The following is a 20,496-nucleotide window of genomic DNA, read 5'->3' on the forward strand; positions in this document are numbered from 1 at the left end:
CGTATATATCTATCAGAATTTTCGATGACGATAACAAAATGTTCAACAATCAAGATTTTCAAGAAAGAATTTGGAGTGTATCGGTACGTATCGGGTCAATTTTGAGCGTTCAAGATGTTACACGTGCAATATACAAGCGATACGTACTGACCCGTATCGGACTCGGACTCCGATACGAGGTGGTACGTAACTATTTCGTATCGATACGTATCGTTTTTTTCTTCTTGAAAATCTTGAATTATTCGTGATTTTCATGTTTCAAATAGAATTTCACCACGATTAATTATAGAGAGTATTATCTTTTATCGTGGTATTTACTATTTAGTAGGTAGGTACATGATATTATTAGCTGATTATCAAAAGATATTTTGAGAACCAATATTCACAGTTACAGATAGTATATTATACCAATATAAATATATATTATGTTATACCTATGTCTCGTTATAAAATGCTTGTAAATTTAAAATAAGTATAAATGGATAATTGTACATCTAAGTGTGTGGCTATGTGGGTATGACATATATGCAGTCATGCAGGTATAACTGTAAAATGTATACATAATATTAATTATTAGTATTAGTACATATTATTATAATATTATATAGGTATATAAATTGTATTAAATTATATTCTGAATCGTTTATTTATAACAATGTTTATTAAAATTAATGTTGTCATAATATGTGATTGTGATTTGTGGGTATCAAAATACAATTCACAACATTTGGGATAAGCTACCTACCTACTCGACATGTTTAGACGTTTAGTGCATATTTGGAAATTTTAGTTTTTAAGGTCATAATATATTTTATTTTAAGAGTGTATTTTAAAAAGAAAAAAAAATATATATATGTATGTTATATAAATTAATGTATAACTTCACTTAAAAGTGTCATCACTCATCACTGGGTGGCTGCTTTTATCAAGCGTATTCATGTCATATTTTTTTGTATTTTAGCTAATACTCTTATTATACCCCCTGAGGTACAGATTGTGTGCACAACACTAAAGGGAAAAAAAGTGTATTTAAAAAAAAAAGTTGTGTGGTTTCATTGTTTTTCATTCAATTTGGTGTTGAAAAATACTTATATAGGTCTACTTTGATACTTAAAATAATTGTCTATCTGTTACACTTTGTATACTGTACAGAAATGTAGAATGGAGGAAAATAGACTGCACATAATAAATACTATCAGTGGCGTAGACAGTGTTGGGGGGGGGTCCAATAACTAATAAGTGTATTATTTATGTACAAAAATTGTAAAAACTTAGTTTAATTTATACTTAACCCCTACCCCATTTCAAATCCTGGCCATGCCAGTATGCCACTGTATACCATGAAGGCTATAATTCTGGTGAAAACATGCTATCAGTGATGTAAAGAACTTAACATTTTTGAAAGGCGGGTTTAATATTTCACCGACCCTGCAGCACCATAGCACCAATAATCCAATGAAGACTATGACGTGGAATTTACTGTAATATTTGTAAAACTATCAGTCATAGTTATTACTAAAATGGTACTATACGTCTAAACTACTATAGGTAGTTAAAAGGTACTAAATTATGACCTATTCACTATTGGCTATTTTTAAAATGTACAAACAATTAACTATTTTGAAATGCTCATAACTCGCTTAAAATTAAAATATAAAAAATAACCAATGATATTATAATCATAATATTCTTACTTCTAAATTTGTTAATAGTAATTGTTTCACTCTAAAATTAAACATATAACAAAGTAAATGAATTAGGTATTCAAAACATAACATTTTCTATATTATGTGTTTGGCATCCTCTTAATATTACCTATTTATAAAATTGAGCTTATCAACTTATAATGACTTTCATTTGGTAGTATTGTAGTAGTTAAAACATCAGGTAATTGTTTTAATCAGGAATGCTGAAAGTATTAACTTGTATTAATAATTTAATTTTTAATTTTAATACATAACTATTTTTTATTATCCAGCGTTATACTAAGAATGGTTAGTTAATAAGAATATAATAAGAATATTTTAAGCAAACATTATTCTAAACAATAAAATAGAAGTGTGACATAAAATAATCTTCAAATTATTGAATGAGAAAAACAAAAAAATAGTTGGTTGATATTCAAAATAAAATACAAATTATGATAATTAAAAGATATAGGTAGGTATAAAAAATGTAAAAATATAAAAAAAAAAGCTTAAACAGCTTAAAGTCTTCAAAAGTTATTTGAGACTAATTAAATTGATTAAATATTTTTTGAATGTAGCAAAAAATATTAAGCAATATTTTGATAATTTGATTGGACCAATAAAATGAAGAACCTTCAATAATATCCATTAGGTATATGTGTAGTTATTGGATATTATTGAAGATTCTTCATTAGGTATAAGTGTAGTTAAGCTTATTCAAAATTCACAAGTGTTTATAAATTCTATCTGAAAAAAATACACAATATTTAATTTATAACAATAATATAGTATTAATAATAAAAGAAGAGCAATAGCATTAATTCAAATAAAATAGCATATAATATATTCATATAACAAAAAAATGAATCTAGAACGTCCTCCCCCAATACAATGAACCAATGGACATCCCCCCCCGAACAGGACAAATTCCCCCGCACAAAAAATAAAAATAATAATATACAATGCAAATAAATTTGCTCAATATAATCTATTAAATTATTATATAGGTAAACATAATTCAATAATGCGTCATAATAAAACATTTGCCAAATGCCAATGCAATTCACTAATATAAATATGATATAATTAAATAAAACAAGCGAAAAAAAACGTAACACATATTTTTTATTCTGGTAAGATATCACACCAAATAATAATGTCATATTAACTACACGGTTGACATTAAAATACAAAATTAAATAATATAAATCAACACGGAAATAAAAAAATTTAAATATCATCATATAATGACTGTATATTTCGGGTAAAACCAAGAACCAATTTTTCAATCTATTTTTATGAGTAAAAAAATGTATATTGATTCAGGTGGGAAATGTCTCTGTACTGGGGGGGAAACGTCCAAATACCCAAAAAACGCATACCAACATGTAAGTTATAGTTGCAATAGGTAGCTAGGTATCCAAACTATATCTATATATGTCAATAAAATTGTATGACAAGTTACTCGTGCTATAAAACATATCAAATAAATCATCTATAGGATATAGGTAAGTCATACATTTTAGATTTATCAACGAATTCAGATAATCCAACTTTTGTAGTAATTAAAGTTTCATCAGCAACAATTTCACTAAAAAAATTAGTAAAAATAGATTTTAAATCATTTTACAATAAATATACATAATAAATTACAACTTTCAATCAAAATGGTATAGCTTATAAAATGTACTAACGTTGATGTTTTTAATTCAATTTCTGAGATTAAAGAAAGTTTCCATTGTGTATTTGTACTACAATATTTTTCAGACTTTGTAGATTTAATTTGATGGCCATGTAAATTAAGTTTAGACAGTTGAGTTGATGTATAACCATTAGAATCTCTAAAAATGATTTATGTTTAAGAGCAATTTAAATAATATAGGAAAATAGGTACAGAATTATTATTTTACTTTATTTACAAAGTTTACAAAATATTAAATTAAATTAGAGTATATATTATGTCTTAAATTTGTTTTTTTTTCAATAAAATTAGAAATAAATACATGTCCAAAGGTCTTACATAGTTATAGATGAAGCTGTTAGACTGTAATTATTGAAATACTCAATGCAATTTTGAGAACATTTTATACAATTTGAATATTCAAGTCTTTTGTTGTAATAATAATAATAAGGTGAATCTAAAAAGAAAATTAGTGGTAGGTATAAAACATAGACATATAATATATATTATATATAGAATTATATAATTATAATTCTATTATATGTCTATGGTATAAACATAAATAATGATACATGTATAAGATATTTAAAAGATCAATTTATCACCTTTTCCATGAATTTCAATTGGCATACAACTATAGGATAATATTTTGTCAATAAATTCTAAACCTTTTCCACTAAATATATCAATGAAATGCAATAAACTATTTATAGCATACTTAGATAATGTCCACATAGATTTTTGAATTTGTCTAGAAGAACGAATAACCCTAAAAAATATGTATTCCGTGTATTATTATACATGTTTACTTTTTTAAAACTTACCTATATAATTTGTTACAAGAAAAAGTTTACTTACTTGAGTACAAATTCGCAAGCTAAATCTGCCATAGCAATGTAAGGTAGGGTGAATAATTTTACTAATAGGATTCCTTTAGATTTTAAGAGTTTGTTGAAAATGCCATTATGTGAGTCAATGTATCTGTCTAAAGTATATGTGATGAAATATGGCATTCCTTGTACTTTGGCAAACTAAAAAGATATATTTAAGATGAATAAATTAATTTATTGAATTTGATAAAAATATTTACAGCATTATTCCATTTGCAATCAATACATGAGGGGTTGTAGCCAGCCATATCATAAATACTATTCTTGGATAATATAATAGAATATCGCCGAATTAAACACATTTTACAATTAATTAGATTATATTTTTGTAAAAACATGAGAGCATCATCAAAACCTTGATAACACAATTTAGCAAGCATCTAGAAATGATTTGCAAGATTATTGAGAATACAAATAATTATTAATAGGTACTTATTTTGAATTTGCATTATACCTCTGGTTCTGGTGGAAACATTATTCTAGCTACTCGGAAACAATTTGTTTTAGTCATTTCAAAACTATTATTTGATATCTTTAACTAAAACAAAAATGAATATATTTAATTATTGTTTTTATAAAATATACAATGATTAGGTAGGTACTTATTTAAAATTGAAAATAAATAAATACATTTACAACATTTTTAACAACAATTAACTACTTACTATAAGAAATAGATTATTATAGATATCATAACACAGGCAATTAATAATAATCAACTAGGTACCTACCAAAATATTATAAATACCTAGGTATCATAATCCATAAATTGTAATTATTAATTTTAGGATGTTACATCATGTATTTATTTATTTATGTATAATAAACGGGTATTAAACCCTTTAGCAATTAGAATAATTATAATTTATAAGTACAGTTCAGCTTATCTTATAGTAGAATTCGGATACAACAAAGAAGTAAAAATTATTAGTACCAATGGTAATGGTTAACAGCTAAATAAAGAATAAATATATAGTACAGTAAAAATCATTAACTAACAACAAATGGTTACAAAAACAATAAGAATAAAATAATAGTAATTCTAACTAATCAAGAGAATTTAAATTTAAAGCCAAATAAACATACTGTCTGAATACAAATCGTGGCATGGCAAAAAAATCAACATAATCCATTATACTGTTAGCCAAAGATAGAGCTCCACTGAAAAACGAGGTGGAAGTAAAATTATTTTTGGAAAGAGAGACATGAAAAAAATTGGATTTTCTTAATACATGAATTGGTACATTAAAACCAATGTGAGATAATAATTCCGGAGAATAAATAAGACCATTTAATAAGACATATATGAACATAATATCAGCGAAATTTCTCCTCAATCACAAGACACGATCCCCAATTGGGATTTGGGAAATCTGCAATTTATGTAGGTAATTCTCTTGTGATTAAATAAAACAATGGACAAAATGTGCTTAGTTTAAGAGAGCACAAGTAATAAATTATTATAAGCTATTATGGGTTTAAATATATTTATTTTAAACTGTGATGACTGATGATTAGATTGTAGGTATATACAATATACCTACTAAATTAATTCTTTAATTATGATTAGTGACAGTAGGTTGTAAGATGAGCCAGTAAGAGTTGTCTTAACTCATTGCCTATTGGTACCTACGTAATACTTTACAAGACTGCTAATATAGAAGGTAATGGGTATTTAGTACTTACGTACTTATAATCTATATCGTATATTACTATAACCGATCATTATTAACCATGATATTGAATATTTTCATATTGATATATCTAAGGTAAGTAATTTATGAGACGTCGGTGGATAAGCAGAGAATAGCGTTTGGCAGGATGGTGGAGACCATATTAAGGACCCATGTTCGGACGAAAGGCAGGTAGGAGGTGAACGGGTAGGGTAAATGTACTTATTTGAGGGCCGATGACCAGCTTTTTCAGGGTGGTTAAAAGCCCCCTCACATGTATAATTAATGATAATTTAAATGTATTTGGTGAAAAAACGATAAGGGGGCGGGTGGCAGTATTGTCCTAAACACTTCCCACCCGTTTACGGTAGAAAAAAAAGGTAAGTAATTTACTATGAAGATAAGAAAGATTATAAGAACAAATATAAGAAGATACCTAACAAAATAAAAAAATTAATGTACTTACTAAATACTTTTTAATATGGTTGTCACGCGGACAAATATCAGTAAGACCACTAAATGGAGAAATAGTTATAGTATTCTTATCAACCATTGGTAAATTGTCTGTAAATCCACCATCAATATACCTGTATTTACCAATCAAAGGTGGCACAAATCCAGAAAATACTGGAATAAAAGCACTAGCTAATAATACCTGAAAAACAAAATGCATCAATTATTAAGATAGGTATTTTAATTACGTAGGTACCAGATGGAAATATCGTTTGTGTCCCTCTATTTCTGTGTGTTGTACAATTTTGTTTATTCTATTACCTATAGGTATGTGATGCGAGAAAAGTTGTCCCGCGCGAAACAGTTTTTACAACCGAATTACGGGTGGCGTGGAGTCCTCTTAAGAGTAAAACAGTCTCTTGGTAAGTATCTTGTCATAACTAGTGTAATGTGTAAATCATAAGCTAAATTGATTAGACTTAGAAATAGAATGACAATAAATAATTATTATACTAGGTGCCAGGTGGGTCGTGACTCGTGAGTACCTATAGTAGGAACATACCTACTAACTATTACACAATACACAGAGCATGATGTTTCAAAATTGAATAATTTTATTTTCATTTTAAGTTTAGATGGGTGGTTTGTTTAATTTTAAAAGAATCATCTTGTATAACATTTAAATTTAAATTTCTTACCTGTATCACTTCTTCCTTGCTAGTAAACTGAGATATGATGACATTTTTGCCATCTGGAACTCTCGTTAGTGACACAAATAATTTACCACTTACTCGCTTGTGTGCATCATCAGGCAAGTCCTACAAGGAAAAAAGCTCCAAATTATCTTCTATAAAAATATTTAAAAAGACAAAAAGTTATTAAACCTTATTTAGACGATTGTATAAATGTTCTGTGATATTCATAGATGGACTAAATGGACCTAATGCTTTCGATCTTGATTCTCTTACGATATCTAACATTTGACTTGTCATCAATCCTAAAAATAATAACACTCGGCTAAGTACTCAAATTACTGCTGGTAATTATATTGACCATAGGTATCTAATACCTAGCAGAATGTGACTCGTGTTCTGCAAATAATTTGTAAAAAAAACACAAAAAAAGATCTTGGTATAAGTACCTATGTATATTATTTACATGTGGTACAATAACTATTATAAGGCGCATATTATTAATAGATTCTGTGGCAGCTTGAATGGACCTAGTAATTTGAGTACCTATAGGTACCAGGAGTAAAGAACTCGATGAGCTTCCAACTGCCAAGGCCGAATGGTTAGGGTTCAAGTGGAAGAGGAAGGTCGTGACAGATTAGTACGTAACCCATAATAACTATGTAATAAATAGGTATAGGTCGTAGATATATCATATATAAATAACACTCTGCAGTGTCATACCTTTGGAAAAAATGTAGTCTTAACTATGCAGATTTAAAGGTTTTGGGAACTCATTATTAAAATTTGTTTGGGATGTGCGCAGTAAAATTAATAAGGACCAAGGTTTAGTATAAATTAATTATTTTTAGATTCTGAGGGGAGGTTTTATTGTTTCGTGTATATATTTTTTGTGTCTGTATGATTATACAAACACGTCTTATGGAACGTCAAAAACTCCTTTTCGACTTTGAAGTTCGAGGTTATATTATGGTAGCAAATAAACTTTAAAATTCAATACAGGGCTCTACATAAGTTGTTCTACCAAAATCAATAAATATCAAAATACTTACATACCCAGTGAGACATTTTTTACACGTACAAAGTTCAATATTTTTCAAAATGCATTAAAGTTATGAAAATGTACAATATTTAAAATTTTAAAAGGTTTAATAGGCTTGAAAATGCAATAGAAGGTTCTTTAAGTTGATCTAATAAAAATCTAAGTACCCCGAAAACATGAGAATACATAATAGTTGGTATGGACAAAATGTTTTATAGGCAGCTCAAGTTTGACAGTAAATAAAATATTAATAGAAAAATAAACTTAATAATAAACATAATAAATAATATTTTTTTTTATAAATATCAAATACAACAAATGTTACAGAGGATGTTGAAGAGTTAAAAAGGTACAAGAAGGGCGACAATTAGGAACAGTTGACGAGGAGATAATGAGTGACATAAAAATTGTGCTAGGTATTAATTATTAATGTAAAATGCGTCATGATGTATCATACATTCATATTTCATATACATTCAAATTGCATAGTTAAATACCTATAGTTACTACCACAATATACGGCAACTGATTGTAATGGTTATTGGTCAGTCACCCCTCACCCATGACCCAGTCGTATATAATATGTATACTATTGTATCAGTCGTACCGGGCGTGATTCATTTGGACGAATATCCCAAGATTTACCCGAATAAAATATATATCATTTGGGCGAGAAATTAACCGATCATTTAGGCGAATTTATAAATTATTGAATATCAGGGAGGTAACATACTTACGTATACATTACTTTGTCAATCAAGACAAATATATGATAATAATAACAATGATTTCCAACATGCCAAATTATTTGCTGTGTTTTTCATCTTGCACAAAATTGGTTTAAGAAAACTCATCAAAATACTCTGTTTTACATAAGCATTACTTGAACAATAACTCTGAAATTGGTGATTGGCTGAAATGTTTCTTTGGTTTACCGCTATTATCATCAGATCAAATGCAACATGGATTTACAGAGTTGATGTCTATTTGTCCGACCGATATTTCTGATTTTTCAGACTGTATTCTAAATAATTATACTATAAAAGTTTAAATTCCCACCTTCGCTGTGGGCAGAAACAACGGGGCTGAATCATATCACAGTAATTATAGCTCGCAATTTTATCATCCACATCCTAATATTTATCAAGTAATTAATATTTTAAAAGAAATTCAAACAGAAACCTTACCAAAAATTAATTCTATCAAAAAACAGACACCAATATATTACGCATATTAAACAAATATGCATATGAGATACTATGCTAATAAAAACAATTTTATAGGACAACATAACACGTTTTTAACCATACCTGCAGTCAGAGTTAACTGAAAGTCCTAAGTGTTTAAAAATGGGAAGGAAAACGTATTAGATAAATTAGAGGGGTCCATGTAAATTTCGCCCAAATGATATGTTATTTTGGGTCATTCACTCAAATGAAAGCCGCCTGTTGTACCTATCGGTTACTTGCAGGTTAGAGTTTTAATTGAAGTGAATTATCAAATTTACGAAAATGTTCAAAAACTTACCCAGAGGTATATCACAAAGTAGACAGCATGCAGAAATGGCACCTGCGGACGAACCACACATTTTGTTTTCCAAAAGGTACGGTGCGTAGGTTTTTAAACATGATGCCACCCCTATATGATATATGCCTAAAAATCCACATCCAGAAAACGATATATTCATATTATAATTATAAATGATCGTGGACAAACCTATACTGATTACGAGAAGAACATAAGTTAAATAATAAGAAAGGTTATGTGAATTTATTTTTTAAATTTGTACAAACCTAATTTTAAATTGTTATATTATTTACACAATTTCAAAACAATAAACCGATCAAGAACTAATACTTATACTTTAATAATTATGTTCATTTACGAACAATACGAACTACGAATATCTCTCGCCTCTCGGTCACAAATGACAATACTGAATACGCTAATGACTGATTAACAATAAATTAATGAAGGAGATTTTCCAGTTCTTTTTTAAGGTCTCGTGGATATATATTGTATACAAGTAACAACAATAGTGCATATAATTATGCCCCTTCCTAATAACAATTCTTAATAATCGCTTTATTTTTCTATTGATAATTTGATATAATATTAATTATTGAAAGGTACATTGTCGCAATAATAATTATAATCGTTTAAATTGATTTAATTTAGTATATTAATGGCATACTTTAGCCTGTTTTTTTAATAAATAAATATAAAATATAATATGTATTTATATATAAATAATAAATATACACTAAATATCTACTAACATTGATGTATTAATAGTATTTAATACCACCTCTCTGTAAATACTAAATTAACATATTTTAAAAATACCTATTGACAAAATGTACTATGTAGGTATCTATAATATATGGCTTCATGGCTATAATATATTGTACTTGTTTCATAATTCATAATTTTTTTTTTCTTTTTACATCCAAGATTTCAATTATAGTACAAAATTCCTCATAAGTTTTTTACCTTTAAAAAAAAAAGTTTACTGAAGCGTCAAATAAATTTTCTGTGCTCGTTTGCAGTAGGTATTTTCAATTTTTTTTTTGACATTGTATATTATTAACCCGTACAATTTTCTTATTTTATTCTAGGTGATTCAAAAAATAATACTATTATATTTTATATTTTTGTATACACAATCGAGTGATATTTTCATATCAAGCTAATATGTTGTTTTCCCGGCTTGGTGACGACTATTATTGACAAATACGTTTATTATTTTGCCATTCAATCCCGGCAATTATTGTTATCGCAGATCGATAATTTAGTAAATATTATATAATATTATGTACGTAGGTACTTATTAAAAACAATTTTAATTTTATAAATATTTTATTTATAGTTTGTATGTTAAGAAAGAAAGTAGTAGGATGTTAAAGCTAGTATGAATGACGGTATAGTACTGGAGTGGTATGATTTTTTAAAAAAAATATCCTGGTAAGTAAAATAAAATATGGTAACCCTATTTTATCTCAAATAGTTATATATGTGTAAATATGTAATATATTTCAATATTTCAGAAAGTCTTTGCAACCATCAAAACGTTTCAAACGTTTCAATCAGGTTTCTACTAAGTACTAATTATTACCTATACCGGCAAGTTATACCTATAAGAAATATTATAGACTATTACAGATACCCGACCTCCTATAGTGCCCCTATAGGAGTGCTCATATAGATACCTACCTAGTACTTACGACCTACCTGTACGGCTGTACGTCATATGTGGCTACATCTATTACCGACTACAGTATTACGTACATGTTCCTAATTTCCTATTCAGACATAGATAGGATTTAGATAATCTGACCTTGCATACGTAAGTATGCTCCTATAAAAATAGTTATGAATAAACCAGCCCTTAATTAATACAATTTATTAATTATTTCTTATTAAAACTCAACATAGATAATTAATTGATATTTTGTTGAAACTTATTACGTTTATAACTTTAATAATTGTATCCAATTCCAATACTAGGTTAGATACCTACCTGGCTACCTATCATACTATATAGTCGATAAATTATAATATGTCCTATAGAGTATAGGTCATAGTATAGGGCGATTGTAAACTCTCCCGATTTTAATGACATGTAAACTCTCCCGATGGTAAACTCTCCCAGGTCTACTTCAGTACTACTAAACTAGGGGAGCATGGGGTAACATTCGTTTTACACAGCAGTTTGTAACACTAAAATAATTTAGTCCGTCGCATGTTATCATAATACGTTGTTATCACTTAACACAAGATAAATACAGATTAAATATGGTAATACAATTCATAATAAAAATTATAATCACAATCTATGCAATGAAGACAATTCATAGGGTAGCAATAACATTTAAAATAACTTGGGAGAGTTTACACATTCCTTTCAGGTAAACATAATATTTACCCGGGAGAGTTTACTAGTTTTAAAAATCGGGAGAGTTTACCATACAATCGGGAGAGTTTACCACCGCCCATAGTATAGGAGATAGGTCCTAGGTCCTGTATTCAGAATTTCAAGGTTCCGGGACATTTGCGGTCGGCACCTTTTGCGTGCCATTTGCGGTCAATTTATTTCTATCTACCTGACTATAAAATTCGGGTGCTATGCCTATATATAATATTTTATATACTATATACTTAATTTATGTTAATAGGTAGCTATAATATAATACTTTTTTACTATAATTGTCAATTGATATAATTATATACTTGTCAATCACAATTTACTGTACTTACATAAAAAACATACCCTATTTTATGATTATTTTATTGAACAGTGATTGGAAAATCCAATTATTTCAAGGAGAATGTGGAACTGTCATAAAAGAAGACACAGAACCAATAATATTGTTGAGGGTTGGAATAGTAAAATAAATAAAATATTAAATACACCGCGACCAACGTTTATGAACTTATATAGCTGTCTTAAAAAAGAGACTGATAATACGGAGCTTTTATATGAAAGAAGCTACTTGAATATGGAAGGTAAAAGGAGAAAAAAATGTACATACAATTAGACGAAAGAATTAGAAAAACATTAGTAGACTATGAATTAGATAATGATTTAGAAAAATGCTTAAAAAAAATAGCTATTATTCAAAAATTAGAATAAGGTTATGTTTATTATGTATGTATACTGCGAGTCTGTGAATTGTGACAAATATATTATTATGTGCATTTTTTATAATAATAATTTTTTATTTAGGACTGGCAGTATTAAAAAATACTGCCAGTCCTAAGCCTGGAAAAGTGTGAAGGGAAGTTTAAATATAATATATTTGACAAGTATAGTAATAATCAGTAGTATAATTTCAATTATAGCAAAAAAGTATCATAGCTACCTATTAACATAAATTCAGTATATAGTATATAAAATATTATATATAGCACCCAAATTGTATAGTCCAGTAGATAGAAATAAATTGACCGCAAATGGCACGCAAAAGGTGCCGACCGCAAATGTCCCGACACCAAATTTCAACAAGTTAGTTAGGTACCTACTTAGGAATGTAGTAAAATGTAAGTAGACATAATTTTATTAAAGTTTATACCTAATACCCATCTATTAGACTCCTATTCACTAGGAGTCTAGGACTGTATTTACTATTTATCTATTATTATTGTTTTCATTTTCACTGAGAAAATACCTATTTACACAAATACTGTGAGTATATGGATAGGTAATAATAGAATAAATTATTATTATTAATGTGCTGATACCGTAATTCAGAGGTTATATACCTATAGTATCTACTGATATAAGTAATTCACACATATTTTGTTTTCATTTAATACATTTTAGGCTAAAAGTCTACAATATCAATATGTTAACAAGTCAACATTGGTTCATTAGGTACCTTTGATCTCGGTCCTATCATCATCACACAATACATCAAACACTATAAAATATTAAAATGACTATCAAATTTAAAGTTTTTTTAGACTATTTAATATTTATCTAATATTTGATTTTCTTATATTTATAGCCATATATTTATTGACTTATTTATTATTTTATGTCTACATTCACCATAATTAATATAATGTCTTATATGCCATAATGCCATATAAATATTTACAAATATCTATACAAGGTTCCTATTATTTATGAAAATGAGACAATATGACGTATAATATGATGTAACAAAAAGCCACGGGAAAAAAACTGTATTATTATAGGTACCTATCAAGTATCAACTGTCTTATGAAATTATATAAATTACTTATTTACCTACCAATATAAAAATCTTATAATATTATACATTTATACCTACTGCCTGTTATAATGTATTATCTTATGTACTCAACCGCGTAGCCGTAGATTTGCACAAATACAACTGAGTGGAGTGTTTCAAGGTTTCAACAATCAACACCAAAACACACCATCCGAAATTGTGACCAAATATTATTTACATCAGTATTTTCCATAGATGGTATTTTTACTCTTCTTGAGTTATTTATAGCCTTGAGACATTTATCGAATTTTGTAAATTTTTTAAAGCTTGAATATTTAACGATAGGTCCTCATAAGATGCTTTAATAGCAGTTTAAAAAAATTAAAAGTACTAGGCAAGATTAATTTTAACAGATAAATGTACAGTAGTAGTAGGTAGCGTTTGCCCGCGTGCAGGTGATGATGACAGGAATTGATGAGTTATTAAGATGTTATTAATTTTTAAATAAACTTGAACACTTAGGTAAATTTATACTATACATTATTAAAAATGCTCCACGAGTAAAATAATTTAATTACAATTTGTCAGAGAAATAAAATATTCAGATCAGTTAATAATATAAGTTTCTAGAAAAATATACAATTTGACTCGTTTATTTTCCAAGTCCAAAATATTACTGATTGAAAATACTAGATAGTTTAGTCCAATGTCCAAATAGGTAATTAACTTAAAAGAGAAACTGGCGTGGAAGAGTTCGTACTAGCTCAGTAGGTATAATCAAGTCTGAAAATGGACCATCCAGGACTCTCCTAAAGATGCCTATCCTCGTCTTTGACCCTTACAGTAGGAGTTGTCGCTCTCATGTCATGATGGTCTATTCCCTCAATAGTGTCTGGTATCCACAGTCATACACATGTGGCCGTGTACTCACTACTCGTAGCTGGCCTATCCTTTAATCATTTCGAGGTTCCGTCAATGTGTATACTTGCTGTATTGCCAAATTCAACTTCATTACTTTATTTCTTGCTGTGTATATATTACTCTTACATCGTAAATCTGTGAAGTTGGTCCTTTCTGATATCTGTGATCTACTCTAAAATGTTATAGCTTTCCTGGGGTCTGTTATATTATTTTGTTATTTCTGTTATATGACAAGATGTTTTAAATATTATAATTATGTAGAGGCGAAGTAGCGTGAGTGCATATAAATGACAAAATATACATACAAATTTTAAAAAAGTATGTGAGCATAATAAGTTTAGTCAGTAATCAAATATGTATTATATTGGCAACTAAAATTGTGATAATATTTTATACAAAAGAAGTTCATTTTTAACTAATGACATAGATGAGTTTTCTGTATTCTGCTAATTGTAAATTGTAAATTTTAGTTACATTTATAACTAAATATATAATTCAATAGTTCAATACTTCATTAAATGAATTCATAAGAATACATTTTATTTATTATCCTTAACAGACAAAAACTCAAAAAAATATAACCATCTTTGACTGTCAAGGTTTTTTCCAAATTAAACTCTTTAAATAAGATAATTTAGCTTCTGGCTCAGTCATAAACATGGAATTCCATATAGATTTTTTAATCCATACAACTCTATATCCAAGTATTTCCAAATGCCTTTGCTTCAATTTAGAAAGGCCTCTCATTTCATTATCAGTCTTTCGCAAATCTTTTTCATTCAAAAGAAGCAAAACTAACCTAGTAGAAAAAGTATTAAGTAATATTTTAAATATTTAAAAATGTAATCTTACTTCTCATTTTTATTTTCCTTCTTAAACCGTTTTGAGTTACTTATAATTATTTCAAAATCTAATTTGTATCCATAAGGAGAAAAAGAGTTTGTTTTCAGATAACCTTTATTCTTAATTAATTGGCTTACTCTTTTTTCCACATCCAAATAAAATGAACCAGTGTGTTTAGGAACTAGAAAATAAATAATTAAATAATGTATTTGTATATAAATATTGTAATATACTTTTTTGTACCCAATGACTGGATTTCTTCACAATACTTAGTATGAAACCACGGTACATCAAATTCTGGATAATCAATACATACTGCTCTATTTAATATCATTAATAATTGCCTTACTTTTAATGGATATGTAGCCTAAAAATATTTAATAAAAAAAATTAAGTTAAAAATTAAAGTGATAATTTAGTTATTAAATATAAATATTTAAATACAATTCACCTTAGCATAACAGTTATTTAACTCATCATCCAATTTTTCTAAAAACTCGACACTAAATAAATAATCTTTTATGGTTGTAGGCAGACTATAAAAATAACATAAAGCAAGCGAAGCTCTCATGAAATTTAAACCAGACATTTTAAACTTATCCCTAAAAATAAAGATAAATTATTTAGTCAAAAGTAAAAATTATTTTATCTGAACTTTACCTATTTATGATTTCAGTGGCATAAGGTAGAAATTCCATAAATTTTTCACTATTAACTCCATACAAAAAAAATACTGTTAATATTTTTTCCACGTTTTCAGCTAACAAATATTTGTGATTTTTAATTAAATACTTTAGGCATTTGTCCAAGAGATCAGCATCATACCAATCAGATGTAACTAAATTGTAAGTCAGTTCTCTTATAATCCTAGATGAAAAATGTTCAGATGTAAAGTTTTTATACCTGTAAAATATTTTGTTATTAAATATTTAAAAAAATAATGTTATTAAAAAAATTATATTATTTGGTATTTACCCATCAAGTATTTTATAAAATAGTCCTGGTTCTTTAACATTATATCGATGATTATACCCTCGATACAAGGAATTTAGTTGATCTAAACTTAAATTTGGTTCTTGATTTATAATTTCTAAACTTCTTTTGTTAAGTGCAGTACACAGCCTCACCTTAATAAGAATTTAAAAATGATAACATTTTACTGAATTATAAATATATACAAAGTGATGCAACAAAATCAAAGTTGATTGGTTAAGATATAAAATATATGTTTTCAAAATATGTATAGTATACTATTATATATTTAATTCAGTATATTGTCATTTTCTAAAGATAATACCCAATCATTATACGGGTATATAATATGTACCTATGACATGGCCTAAAGATGTATATTATCTGCTTAGAAATTCCAAGTTAGAATATAACTAATAATGTACCAATTTCCTTCAATAAATTTCAGGTTTATATACTAATTGCATTCAATGTAATTTTATTGATTCTTTACAATTCTAGGTTATTTAATATGTTATAACTTTGGGTTGTAATACTAATTATGAAATTGAATAACTTATTGATTTAGTAAATAATTATTAACTCTTTGAAAAGAATCTAAATTAAAATTTGGAAAGGTAAATACAGGAATAAAAATATACATAATATATTATATTATAATTTGTAGAAACCACCAATTAGTTAAGTCTTTTTTCTGAGTTCAGAAATAATAGAACCTAAGTTATTTAAAAAAAGAAAAATCCTGGAATTTATAATATTTGGGAAGAAAGGGAATAAATACAAACATTTATTACCTTAGCTTCAAATATTGACAATATCCAATAGCCACCAACAACAAAATATGCAAAATCATCTTACTTAAACATTATGTCCCTGAAATTAGGTAAAAAAAATTAATTATGAATAGATTTTAATCTTGAACTGTCCATTTTATAAAATAGTGTATTATGTATTACCTATATAAGATTTTATTTATTTTAATACTTTACTTTATTGATTAATTATATAATTTGTGATTACAAATACGAAAAACAATAAAAATAATATTGAATGCAATTGGTACAAAAGTGGTATATAATAATATTATTATATTAATTAATTAATACTAAAATTTAAAGTCAAATAAACAAACGCTACTTACATATTGATCTAAGAACATTGGTAATGATGTTTTGTTTTTTCGATTTATAAATGCAGTATTCAGACCTCTACTAATAATGTAACAATCATAAACACTGTATTGACCAACAGTGTCCAATACTTTTTTAACCATTATTTCAGGAATTTCATACCCAATATTTTCATTAGGGTAGCTTATAAAAAATGAAAATATTTTACTAAATTTGGATGGAATTATTGCTGACACTCCTTGCTCTAATTCCTCATTCAACCAATTGATCATTTGGTTTTCAAATTTATAATGTCTGTATGTTCCTGACATGTTGTTATTAAAATTCATGTATCTATAAAAAAAAGTTTTCTTAACTTATACAATATAAAAACAATAATAATAGTTTTAATTTAAATAACTCTTCCACCCCTTTCAATCTGATCATGCCACTGAGCTATGTAAATTAAAAATGTTAACCTGTTACATATTCGTAATAGCTTATGATGTTCACGAATTGAGGGTTTCCCAGATATTAGCCAATCCAATACACTTGACCAATAAGCATTGCATATTTGTACATCAGATGTTTTTAAATTTCTGATGATATTGAATAAGGGTCCAATACATAACTGAGAGAATGTATTGTTTAGCAAAAATTGTTTTCTTAGTAAAGATTCTATATGTTTTCGTCGAGATGCGGATGAAGATGGTACTATACAAGATAATAGTCGAAGTACAGTGATATCAGTATCAACATCTGCTTTAGATAGCCATTTAGATGTCTCGTTGTGTATTTCCTCAAATAACTGATACAGTTCAGATTGTTTCACGATAATCTTAAACAATTGTTAATTATTATTTTTTAAATAAATAAATAAAAATAACATTTTTTAGAGCATGATTTTAAATTGAATGTGTGATCAAAACATATTTCATACCATTTGTAGCTGTATCATATCATAAAGTGCTATGTGTTTAATAACACCTTGTAAATTGAGCAACAATGATCTAGTGAGATTAATGTTTTGATTAATCCAGTAAGGACTATTTACCAATCTCAGTACTTTCACTATGCATTTAATTTTATCATCATGTTGTGGTTTGTTCAACAAAGTGTGTTCAACTAATGTAACAAAATTATCCATGATAGATTTATTTAAAAACCATGGCAAATTGTACAAACATATTGAAATATGTTTTATATCTTCATAAGTTTCACATAAATCTAAGACAACAAACAATAAGTCATAAAAATTAAATTTGGAGTTTGCAAATGTAGGTTCTTACTTAGTTTTTTTAAAACTATTGGCCAAATGTCTTTAAGGATATAGAGACCCAAAAGGTCTCTATGACTTACAATTGATACCGTAAATCTGGATAGTATGCAGGGTTCTATGTCTTCTATTGGAGTAGTCATTAATATTTTTTGCAGTCTATTTGATAGTTTTTTACTCGCTGTACAATTTATATCAACTCCTATTTTATGTAAACACAATAAACTATAAGACAAACATTGAATGTTCATCAACTTATAATGTTCTTCCATTAAATTCAATAAGTTCAAAAAATCATTATTTGTTAAAATGTTTTCAAAACTATCCTCAGGAGTGATATAAGAATTCAAATTCTTTTCAAACATGCACACTCTGTAGTATATTATTTGAAGTTCTCTAACCATTGCTATAGCCATAGATATATTTTTCCAATTCAGTTGATTATTGTTGTCTCGCAAGATATCAAAAATATCTTGCAAAGATTTACATTCACTTATTTTTGTTGCTAGTGTATCATTACTATCTGCTAATATAATATTTTTGATGTCTCGTTTTTGTTCAATATCCTCAGTATCACTGTCAGTTTCATCTCCTCTAAAAGAATGAAAACAATATTTCCTGTGAAATTGCTGGATTGGGATTACCGATTTTAGAGGATTTATTTCATAAAAATTAGTACACACAGTATTGTAATTTATGGTTTTATATCTTGTTTTCATGTGAATAACTTTGTTAGTTATTTTTAAATTTGTACCAAGTCGTTTAAATAGTATCATTTTACCTGTCAAAAAAAAAAAAATTAGCATAATGTATTCAACATATTTGAATTATATTTAAAATTAAAATACATTTCTTTAAACAAAAAAATCTATGCCATTGAAGTTCCAAAGCTTCAATCATGAATTTTGTTACAATTTAGATATTTTTTTAAATTTTTTCTAATTTCTTCAAGATTCAACAAGAACCACTGATATTGTGTTGTTATAAAGGAAATAGTACATGATACTTTTGAAGCATTTGTTCTAAACGAAAACAAATAATTTTGTTTGCAGGTACAGCTCAAAAACTAAAAATAGTAGTAGTACAATTAAAATAAATAATTTAAACTGAAATTGTAATTATCATGTCAGTAAAATATGATGTATTTTTTATACTTAAGAAACAATATTAATTTAATTTTCAACCTATATATTTTGAGACTAAATACAGATTTGAGCATTTATCAAAATATGGGCTTTATACTTATTATTAAATTAAAAAAAATATCAATACTTACTCAATTACGTATATTTATATAGCACGCCATGATACAAGTGAAAATAAAATATATTTAATAATTTGTTTTAGTTTAATTTCTTTATAGGAGTATAAAATATAAATCAGTTAGTCTTTTTAATAATTCTGGTTTACACTATGACTTTTAAATTTAATCATTAACTTTAATAACCATTTGTTATTTAGTACATTATTTCAATATTAATTAATAAGTTTCAAATTTTCAAATTTTTATTTTTATCTTGTAACTTGTAAGCACGGCAATAGATAGTACTATCTTAGTCC

At 27.0% G+C, this 20,496-nt stretch overlaps 2 protein-coding genes across 7 annotated transcripts; both read right to left on the reverse strand.

Moving 5' to 3' along the window:
* Positions 1-1,991: 1,991 nt before the first annotated feature.
* Positions 1,992-10,239, reverse strand: LOC111032390. Of its 4 annotated transcripts, none has more exons than XM_022312689.1 (12): positions 9,647-9,806; positions 7,270-7,382; positions 7,084-7,203; positions 6,399-6,587; positions 4,714-4,797; positions 4,460-4,639; positions 4,228-4,400; positions 3,975-4,138; positions 3,709-3,826; positions 3,383-3,529; positions 3,075-3,279; positions 1,992-2,435 (listed from the first exon to the last, which is right to left on the reverse strand). In XM_022312689.1, the coding sequence occupies exons 1-11, from the start codon at positions 9,804-9,806 to the stop codon at positions 3,180-3,182; spliced, it is 1,548 nt and encodes a 515-aa protein (XP_022168381.1). In that variant the 3' UTR covers positions 1,992-2,435; positions 3,075-3,179. The 4 variants fall into 4 exon arrangements, with proteins under 4 accessions (XP_022168381.1, XP_022168382.1, XP_022168384.1 ...); XM_022312690.1 differs by lacking the exon at positions 1,992-2,435 and adding an exon at positions 9,913-10,239 and having other exon boundaries at positions 2,867-3,279; positions 9,647-9,840; XM_022312692.1 differs by lacking the exon at positions 1,992-2,435 and adding an exon at positions 9,913-10,238 and having other exon boundaries at positions 2,867-3,279; positions 9,647-9,772.
* A 4,842-nt stretch (positions 10,240-15,081) lies between these two features.
* On the reverse strand, positions 15,082-20,261 carry LOC111032374 (FAST kinase domain-containing protein 1, mitochondrial). 3 transcript variants are annotated; one of them, XM_022312670.1, is made up of 11 exons: positions 20,213-20,261; positions 18,950-19,717; positions 18,601-18,887; positions 18,140-18,498; positions 17,693-18,014; positions 16,555-16,706; positions 16,240-16,482; positions 16,031-16,181; positions 15,823-15,946; positions 15,589-15,760; positions 15,082-15,535 (listed from the first exon to the last, which is right to left on the reverse strand). In XM_022312670.1, the coding sequence occupies exons 2-11, from the start codon at positions 19,710-19,712 to the stop codon at positions 15,331-15,333; spliced, it is 2,778 nt and encodes a 925-aa protein (XP_022168362.1). In that variant the 5' UTR covers positions 19,713-19,717; positions 20,213-20,261; the 3' UTR covers positions 15,082-15,330. The 3 variants fall into 3 exon arrangements, with proteins under 3 accessions (XP_022168362.1, XP_022168363.1, XP_022168364.1); XM_022312671.1 differs by lacking the exon at positions 20,213-20,261 and having other exon boundaries at positions 18,950-19,530; positions 19,620-19,717; XM_022312672.1 differs by lacking the exon at positions 15,082-15,535 and having other exon boundaries at positions 15,651-15,760; positions 15,813-15,946.
* Between the last annotated feature and the right edge of the window lie 235 nt (positions 20,262-20,496).

This window comes from Myzus persicae, unplaced genomic scaffold, assembly GCF_001856785.1.
Source record: "Myzus persicae strain clone G006 unplaced genomic scaffold, MPER_G0061.0, whole genome shotgun sequence".
Lineage (NCBI taxonomy): Eukaryota > Metazoa > Arthropoda > Insecta > Hemiptera > Aphididae > Myzus > Myzus persicae.

Excerpts from the sequence above, each read along its gene's own strand:
- LOC111032374 (XM_022312670.1), bottom strand. The coding sequence starts at position 19,712 with ATGATACTATTTAAACGACTTGGTACAAATTTAAAAATAACTAACAAA. Across the intron at positions 18,888-18,949 it reads AATAGTTTTAAAAAAACTAA|ATTTATGTGAAACTTATGAA; the intron begins GTAAGAACCTAC and ends TTGTTGTCTTAG. Across the intron at positions 16,182-16,239 it reads GCCACTGAAATCATAAATAG|GGATAAGTTTAAAATGTCTG; the intron begins GTAAAGTTCAGA and ends CTTTATTTTTAG.
- LOC111032390 (XM_022312689.1), bottom strand. The coding sequence starts at position 9,806 with ATGAATATATCGTTTTCTGGATGTGGATTTTTAGGCATATATCATATA. Across the intron at positions 4,798-6,398 it reads ACCATATTAAAAAGTATTTA|TTAAAGATATCAAATAATAG; the intron begins GTAAGTACATTA and ends TTTTTGTTTTAG. Across the intron at positions 4,401-4,459 it reads ATTGCAAATGGAATAATGCT|TTTGCCAAAGTACAAGGAAT; the intron begins GTAAATATTTTT and ends ATATCTTTTTAG.